Genomic DNA, 8980 nt, shown 5'->3' with positions numbered 1-8980 from the left:
CTTGGCTGCCCCACGTCTAGACAGCCTGCTGGGCCATAACACTCTAGGCGTTGCTCAACACCTAACGCCGGGCATAACCCCAACTCACATGTGAAAAGCATTTGATGGTCTGCACTGCATATTCCCCGGTTCATGCAGTATTTTCTAATGAAACGGGCAAGGGAGGGACCCCAGACCCGAAGGAGTCCAAGGCACAGGCTGAGACTCCTGCGGCCGCAGCTGCTGCCTCGTGGGGAGCACGCAGGACTGAGAAATGAAGAGACACGGGACCAGGGTGGGTGGATGGTGGCGGTGCTGGACGCGGGTGCCTGAGGTTCCCCCAGACCGGCGACTTTGCCTCTCTGCGCCTCTGGCGATCTCTAGCCCTCGGACCCGACTAGGGCTGGTTGGGATGATCCAATGAAACGAAGCGGGTGGAACGTCCGGCCGCGGCTGGCTGGTGCCGGCACTCTGACTGTGAGTTCCCTCGCTGCCCCCACGCCCGGCGAGCTGCTCCTGCTCCTGCGAGTCCCGGCGGCCGCTGGGGGTGCCAACTGTGGAGCTCGGCGCCCGCTCTGACGCCGCGGCCGCGTCCTCGCTGCATCCGGGACCCGCGGGCCTTAAAGGAGCTTGGGGGTCCAGGGACGCGGCTCCGGGAGCCAACGGGGTGCACCCTGCTTCCCGAGCGCCGGCGCCCCGCCCTGTGCCCCGGAGGCGGGGCCGCGCGCGCGTGCACCGGGGCGCTCGGGGCCGGGGATGCGAGCGGCGGCGCGGGGCCAGGCTGCAGCCCGCCGCCCGGCCCGGGCCATGGACACGCCGAGCGGCCCCGAGCGGAGACGGCCGCAGCGCGCGCCCTCGCCCGCCAGACCCGGCCTGCAGGAGCCGCCGGGCCGCGCCGCCGCGCCCGCCGCCCCCGACCGCCTCCCGCGCCGCGGCGGCTGCAAGGACAAGCCCCCGCCGGGCGCCGCCAGGGCCGCGCCGAGCCCCAGGAAGCCGCCGTCCCGGGCGGGGAAGCCTCCCGGGCCGCCCGCTGCCACCAAGACTCGGAAGGCGCCGCGCAGCCCCGCGCCCTCCGCGCCCCCCGCACCCCCCGCCGCCTCCGCCGCCCCCGCGGCCCCCGGCCCCGGCTCCCGCAGCAGCCAAGCCGACAGCAGCTCCGATCTGTCCGACGGCCCCTCCGAGCCCCTGTCGGACGAGCAGCGCCCGCGCCCCGCCGCCGGCAGCGATGCCCGCAGTCCCGGCCGCCCCTCGCTCCTCGCCTGCGCCTGCCCCGGCCTTCGCGGCAGCCTGGTCGGGAGCCCCCCGGGCCGAGCAGCGCCGGGACCCCCGAAGGAGCCGGCGGCCCAGGAGGAGGAGCTGCTACGGGAGGTGGAGGAGCTGCGCTCCGAGAACGACTATCTTAAGGTGAGCCGCGGCCCCGACACGCCCGCGCCCGGCGGACCCCGTGCAGGCTGCTCCTGGGTGATGCAAAGGCAGAACTTCAGGGAAGAGCGGCTGGACCCAGGCGTCCACAGCGTCTTTCCTTCTTTCCGCCTCTGCCTGCGCCCCCCCTTGAGGTGAACTGGTTTGGGACACATCAGTGGAGCGCCCCCATAACCTTTGCCCCGCGAGCGGGGCGCTCCTGGACCAGGAGGAGCCGAGGTGCCCGCCGGCCACGTGCCGGAGGACGCGCGGGGCCACTGGCGCGTCCAGCAGTCCTCGCGTCTGCCCCCGAGCTCAGCGCCTCCGCGCTCCCTCCAGCGCGGGGACCGCCCAGGCTCGCGCCGCTGAACCCCATAGCTACCGTGTGTGTGGCCTGCTTGGGCGACAGCCCCGCGGGTCAGGTCTTTGTGAGCTTCTGCAAACCCTGATGGCCGCTGGTGTCGGGAGCAGCCACCTGATCCCCGCCGCACGCCGCCGCCCTCGAGGCAGCGGCTACAGCCTCTGGATTCTCCCCCAGGGCCTGCTGCCGGGGCCTCTCTGTGCCTCCACCCCTTTTTTCCAGAGCTGGTGCGTGGACGTGCACAGTCTGCTTTAGATAGTTGGGAAAGCTTGTGGTTCCAGGCAAACTATGTCCCCTCCCGCACCCAGACCCGTGAGGTCAGATAAGCAGGGGTTGTACTGGGGCAAGGTTTTGATCTGTTGTTAATCCTCGGATAAGTTTTAAAAAGGAAAAAAGGAAAGAAAGGGCTCCCTGTTTCTGTTGAGATGGCAATACATCTCCCATTTGGGCGGCATTGCCCATCTGGAGTCAGGTTGTTAGTGGTATTTTCTCTGCCATGGTGGCCCTCTTCCATGAAGGTCCAATTTGGGGACCTAGTGAGGCCATGGCTTGGAAGGTGAATGATGCTGAATGTTCTGTTCATGGCAGGCTGATTGCTGAGTTTTCTCAAACCAGATCTCTTCTCTGCTGTGTTCTGGTCACTAAACTTGGGCAAAGAGCTAATGACAGTAAAACAGAGAAGAGAGGCAACGAGAGCTTGTTGAGACTGGAGTAAGGTGTTTTCAACAGTACCTTTGCTTTTGGTCACCTGCTCTTATGTAAGAGGCAACAGAATGTGTTCAAAGGTGCTGGAAAAAATGATCAACTATTGGTTGAGCCTCTCTCTGTGGGAGCCGGCACTTTGGAGAATCCTCCATAAGCAAATATAGGGTGTGGGATGGGTTTGCTCAGTGTGGCAACCCTAGCACTAAAGCTTAATATCTGACCTATGGAGTGAGAGATGTTTATCCAAATCTGAAATGCTAAACAACAGAAAGAAAACAATTTTAAGAGACAGTGTTTCTCATTGCATCTCTGATTCTCACAGTCAGGTTAGACTTCATTCAGGAGTCATGTCTGGGAAACTGGGTATTTCTCTTTTCTCCTTGGTTGAATGTGCGGTGAATAAATAGGTTTCTGACTCTAGAATCTGATCGTGTGTCTTTAACAGTCAAGTGAGTCTTCACGATGTAAGGTTTTAACGTGACAGTGGAGGTGCTGTGTGCGTTAACGAAACCGCATTGAAGTGTGAGCCACCAGTGGTACACATCTGCCCAAAAAACCTAAATGGCTTTCCCAAGGTCAAAGAGCTCATAGGTGTTTAGCATCTTTTTCCTGACTCCGGATTCTGTATCCCAATTTCCAGCACAGATGCTTTTCTTATAGCATGCTGCTGTGCTTGGAATTGTTTTCTTGGCCCAGAATGTTCCCAGTATTTAGCTTCACCAGGAGATCCCCTGTTTTCTCTTCAAGGTAAAGGAACCCTAATGAATACATCCCCTCAGCCCCTGTACGGACCATCACATAGGTCCCACTGCTGCTGTTTGGCTTTGAGAGACATATGCTCTTGTGTCCTGAGGATAGGTGCCAGGGCCATTTGGTCTGCTCAGGTCTGTGTCCAGGCTGTTTCTGTGACAACAGGCAAGAGGAGTAGGTCGCGCAATTGCAGATACATGTGTGTTGGTTCAGAAACATCAGCGGCAGTGGTTCATTTGGAAAACGAGACACAGCCATCCTTGTAGTCTTTTCTAAAGGTCAGTGAGTCTGCCCGCGTGTGCAGAACCAAACTCCAGTGACCCTGTGGGGATAGAGACAGTGGGAGCGCTTGCACCTTGTAAATAGAAACTTCTTTTGCTCAGCAGTGGATTCTCCTCTCATGGTAGATAAAAGCGTATCCTTGACCTACTGTTCGCTTCCAGAACATTGCCCAGAACCCTTGCTGTTAGATTCAGCAGCTGTCAATTCAGATGTTACCTAACAAGAAGAGACTCTGAGATTTTTGCTTTGATATATGCTAGAGGACTGTGAGCACATGAAGAACTACATTATTTCCTGATTCAGTTGCTATACAGGACTGTTACTTCTTCTGAGCTACTGAATCAATGGACAATGGGACAGAAAACTAAAGTCTGCAGAACCTTAGCAGGGTTCCTCTTATTGATCAGGAAATTCAAGTGTTTTTCTCTCAGCTTAGACCAGACTGTTGGATTATTTTAGAATAGCAAGTGTCACCAGGGAAGTGCGTGCCTCCTGTTGTGCTGGTGGGTCTGTACAGAGCGTCTCTGGACCCCGCTTTCTGTTCCTTTCTTTGTTAAAGGGGACTGGATTTTGAAAATGCAAGAGGACTTAATCCAGGCTGCTAGCTCTTTGCAGGAGAGAGGTCAGGCTAGCGTTCTTGTTGTCCCTCTATACCTGAGGAACTCAGGAATATGTGGGAATCTCTGGACATTCAGGTGAGCAGCTGAGTTTGGTGATCTAAAGGCTTTGACTTCTTTCTTAACCTAAGCCCGAACACGTTTCTCAGTGATGAATCCCTGCACTAAAGGCTGCGTCACCTGCCGGCCACAACCGTGCTTGGCTCCAGTGCTCAGAGACAATCAATCAGACATGCCTGGATGCTCATTGAAAACATTATTAATTATGTTTCCTGTTTCCACAGAGAATATTTGCAGGAAGGTTTTCATCCCTTGGAGTTTCGGGGCTTATTTGGAAAATGCTTTCAGGGACACTGGATCATGGTGCCGACCCACCCCCCACACCCATCCCCGCTGCCTTCCCCAATAGTGTTCTTCAAAGCGCTGGTGTCCAGCTTGCTTTTGCTCTGCTTTCTCAGTGATTTCATGAGGATTATTTTTGGTAAGGCTAGTGCCAGCTCCAAGGGCAGACAACACTGGATTCTTTGAGAAGAGAGATTTCCTAGGGGAGGTGGCTGGGAAGGTCATTTGGGTTTTATAGGCCACCAGCTATCCCCACAAACCCATCCTCACCCTACCGGGTCCCACTTGAGATGCTGTCTGAATCCGAAGCCATGCAGTGAGTGTTTGGGCTCAGTGTGACTGCCAGGACCGCAGGTCACAGATGCACGAAGGGAAGGGAAGAAGCCGCTGAAGTGCGTGAGCTCCACCCTCTTGCCTCCCCACGCCTCCTCCCTTTCTCTGGGAAGGGTCAAAGTGGACAGAATTTGTATTCTTCCCCCGCATTCCACTTGCCACACTCATGCTTTATGCAGCCCCTGAAAGAGCGGTTGTAATCATCTTAGGTGGCAGCATAATGTAGGGCAGGGCACATAGAGCCCAGCAGCTGCGGACTGGACTGTCACTTGGTAGACAATGGCAGCAGCCCCTGCACAGCTTCGCTCCAGCTGGGACTCTGCAGAGAACATTTCCATTGTCCAGATGGAAATGAGGTGGATTATTTGTATATTATTGCAGACAATAGTCTGTGTTTGCAACTCCCAGAAGATGGAATTATTACAACAGTGGACAGATGCTGGCCCAGACTGTCAAACTGGGGCTATTTAAAGAGGACCCATTAACATCGAATTAGTTATTGATTTCAGTTGTCTCAAGGAGGTTCAGATTTGGATACATTTTTATCAGTAAGTTTTCATCATTGGCACTAAGAAGCCATGCATTTTAAAAAAAGAATTATATATTTGTGGGTAAAACTATCCTTGTAGAAGTTTCATGAGAACGTTTAATTTTAATCTTGGTTTACTCTAGTGCACACATAATTCTTCATTATTTCTTGATGAAGAAAAGTGGCTCAAGTGTGAGCTACAGGTAAAGCAGAATACTTGAGAATGTCACATGACTTTGAGATATCAGTTTATCTACAAGATTTTAAAAATAGAGTGAATTGCAATTAGCTTAGCTTTCAGTGGGGTAATGATCATGTAACATGTCAGAGTATTACAGAGTTAATTAAGCACAAAATTACGGATTCAGGACAACTTTGTTTTTATGTATAGACTATATTTTCCTCACCACTGCAAAGCCTAGTTCGTCTTCATTACCATGTAGGTGACCCCAATTTACTCCTTTTCTGATAACTACTGTTTTGTCCTTATAGTCTAAGACTTTGTTTTTGTTTTGTTTCTTTATTTGTTGTACTTTTTTTTTAAGTGTAAAGTTTTTTTTTCTTGCGTGTAGCATAGACAGGAACATTTAAATTCAACAGTTTTTATTTAAAACAAAAATAAAATAAATTAATTAAATTAATAAGATAAAGAAAATGTTTTCTTTAATAAAAAAATTTAAAGAACTTTACTTCCTCTCAAGCTTGAATCTTGAGCTCCAGGATGTCCCTATAGATAGCAATTCAAACCTTCCCACATCACCAATCTTGGAAATAGTGGTCTTGTTTTTGCATTACTACTGTGTTTGCACGGCTCTTGCTTTTTGGGAAGAATTTTTTTTACAGGAGTCAAATTGTTGTTGTTTGTTTTTCTCTCTATGACTTATTTCGCTAAACTTAATATCCTCTAGGTTGATGCCTAATTGCTAAATGCAGACATCGTGTTTTCCTCATTGATTTCTGTGTATGAAACCCTACAGCCAGTTCCCACTCTCACTTATTCTAAATCATTGCTATTAGAAACATTATATGTTGTGCTTGATTTGGATTTTTTTTTAACATTCCACTAGCAGACATATTTAAGGTTTAGTACAATGTTCTTTTAAATTCCAGCATGCTGTCAGAAAATTAATGTTATGTTAGCCTGAAAATCACCATCCATCAGGATCCTAATCTGAATAATCACAGTTTTTGCTTTTCAAACATTTGCTACAAGCTTACATGGGTTATAATTCACTTTTCTTTTAACTCTGTTTCACTGAACCTGAAAATTGCTTTTTTCAGGGCTCTATGAAAAGTGTTGCAACACTGCCTTGTTCCTTCTTCTATGTAGACTCCTTCTGGAAAGCCATTGAAACTCTCAGGACCTCATTTGGGAAATGGGGGTCTTAAGATCTTGACATTGCAATGTTTTCTAAGGACCAATTTTAATAATTGATATACTTGTACATAGACAGTTCTCAAGCGCTAAGTGGTAGCCTGCTTTCATTGCTTTAAACTGATGGTGGGCTCTTAAGATACAATTTCAGTCCTATTATTGTTTCATTTATATTGTGGCAAGTAATTTATGGTATTTACTGGAAAGAGGATGTGGTGTTTGGAAGCAGACAGATTTGCAGCCTACCTTTCATGTACTAACTGTGAAACTTTGGATACATTAAACAGTAGGGGTGTAGTTCTTTGTTTATCAAATGGGGGTGATATATTCCTGGTAGGGTTATTATAGGGCTAGTAATGATGGTAGAATATTTAATAAAGGGTGCTTTCTACTCTATAAATGTGATAAAATATTATGAAAGCAGTGATTCAAATAGATACAATATTTCTCTCTAGTTTTCCTCTTAATGCAATTACTGTTAGTGATTACTTATTTTTAAAACGTATTTACATTTGGCCTGCTAAATGATTTGCTGCTGTGGGTTCAACTAGCCCTTCAACAGTTGTGGTTTTTTCTTTAGCATAATGTTGATGAGTTCTCCTCCTCCTCCTTTCTTCTTTCTCCTCCTCCTCCTCTTCCTCCCCCTCCTCCTCCTCCTCCACTTCTCCTCCTTCTCCTACCCCCCTTCTCCTTCTGCATGTAAGGTATGTGCTTCGTTGCTGAATCATGTCCTGGATTTAGGAAATTATATATTATATATATAATCTCCTCCTATGACTGTTTCACATTTTTTTTATTTCTCTTTCTTCCTTTTTTTTTTTTGCTTTTTGGGTCACACCCAGCGATGCACATGGGTTACTCCTGGTTCTACACTCAGGAATTATTCCTGGCGGTGCTCAGGGGACCATAAGGGATGTTGGGATTTGAACCCAGGTTGGCCGCGTGCAAGGCAAACGCCCTACCCACTGTGCTATCGCTCCAGCCCCCCCCTCTTCTTTCTTTCTCTCTCTTTCTTTCTTTCTTTCTTTCTTTCTTTCTTTCTTTCTTTCTTTCTTTCTTTCTTTCTTTCTTTCTTTCTTTCTTTCTTCCTTCCTTCCTTCCTTCCTTCCTTCCTTCCTTCCTTCCTTCCTTCCTTCCTTCCTTCCTTCCTTCCTTCCTTCCTTTCTTTCTTTCTTTCTTTCTTTCTTTCTTTCTTTCTTTCTTTCTTTCTTTCTTTCTTTCTTTCTTTCTTTCTTTCTTTCTCTTTTTTGGGTCACACCTGGCTCTGCACTCAGGAATTACTCCTGGCAGTCCTCGAAGGACCATATGGGATCCTGGGAATCAAACTCTGGTTGGTCGGCGCATGCAAGGCAAATGCTCTACCTGCTGTGCTATCTCCAGTCTCGTTTTGCATTTTAAAATGACTTTCATTCCAGCTGAGAGAGCATATAGCTCAATGGTAAAGAATTTGCTTGCATATATGTATGAGATCCTTGGTTCAATCCCTGCACTGCAAAGTAATTTAAAACACAATTAAGAATTTCCATTACATTAACAGGTAACTTCGGACACTAATGACTGACTTTTTTGTTGTTTGTTTTTCTTTAAGCTATACCTTACTTCTGGCTCTATGCTCCTGGTGGAGTGAACATATGAATGATCATATTTGGTCCTGGGGATTTAATCTGGGTCAGATGTGTTTCATGGGCAAGATGCTGCCACATCTTTTTAGTTGTGGTTCTTGCTGGGGGCTGCAAGGCTGTTTTGTAATGCTTGTACACACTTGGCTGTGATGTGGCAGATGTCATGTGGCACAGCAGATGTTATGGCACCAGGATCCCAGATAGTAAAGTTGCTAGGATCACCCTCATGGAATGTTGAACACTGGGGATTTGAACTTACAGCCATGTGTTTGCAAGGCAGGAGTTCAAGGCCCTGAGGCCCAAGACCTCTTTTATTGAACTTCCATGTAAATTGAAGAAAATTAATGGGAATGACTGAGGAAATCCCATTCGGGAGGCATTCAAACTATCAGTGATAAAACAAATAAAAAAATCTCAAGTGCATATATTTTTTTAATCCCTTCCTTCCCAAAGTGCTCCTCACTACAATCCTTTGTGATACTTTTGTAGAATTCATCTCTTACACACGGCAGCTACCTGCTATGGGTTTGGTAAGGAATGGACATAATTAGACTAGGACACAAAGCAAAGATGCCGTTGTAGCCAGTTTTGTCATCTTGAAGATCTGGTGCTTCTGCATGTTTACTGGTTTGCCAGTGTATTCATCTGTTGTACAAATATTTATCGAGAATCTAATGTGCGGTT

General features: G+C 48.6%; 1 protein-coding gene across 3 annotated transcripts in view; it reads left to right on the top strand.

The window, feature by feature from the left end:
- Positions 1–715: 715 nt before the first annotated feature.
- Positions 716–8980, top strand: part of MTCL1 (microtubule crosslinking factor 1) — a 133216-nt gene continuing 124951 nt past the window's right edge. For 2 of the 3 annotated variants that reach the window (XM_055125793.1, XM_055125794.1), the window contains exon 1: positions 716–1383. In XM_055125793.1, the coding sequence (XP_054981768.1) occupies positions 736–1383 (648 nt within the window). In that variant the 5' untranslated portion in view covers positions 716–735. The remainder of the gene's footprint in view (positions 1384–8980) is intronic. The other variant, XM_055125795.1, reaches the window with a different exon arrangement.

This window comes from Sorex araneus, chromosome 2 (assembly GCF_027595985.1).
Source record: "Sorex araneus isolate mSorAra2 chromosome 2, mSorAra2.pri, whole genome shotgun sequence".
In the NCBI taxonomy this organism is placed as follows: Eukaryota; Metazoa; Chordata; class Mammalia; order Eulipotyphla; family Soricidae; genus Sorex; species Sorex araneus.
The sequence above is the reverse complement of the archived record's forward strand: the minus strand, read 5'-3'. Positions and strand labels throughout refer to the sequence as shown.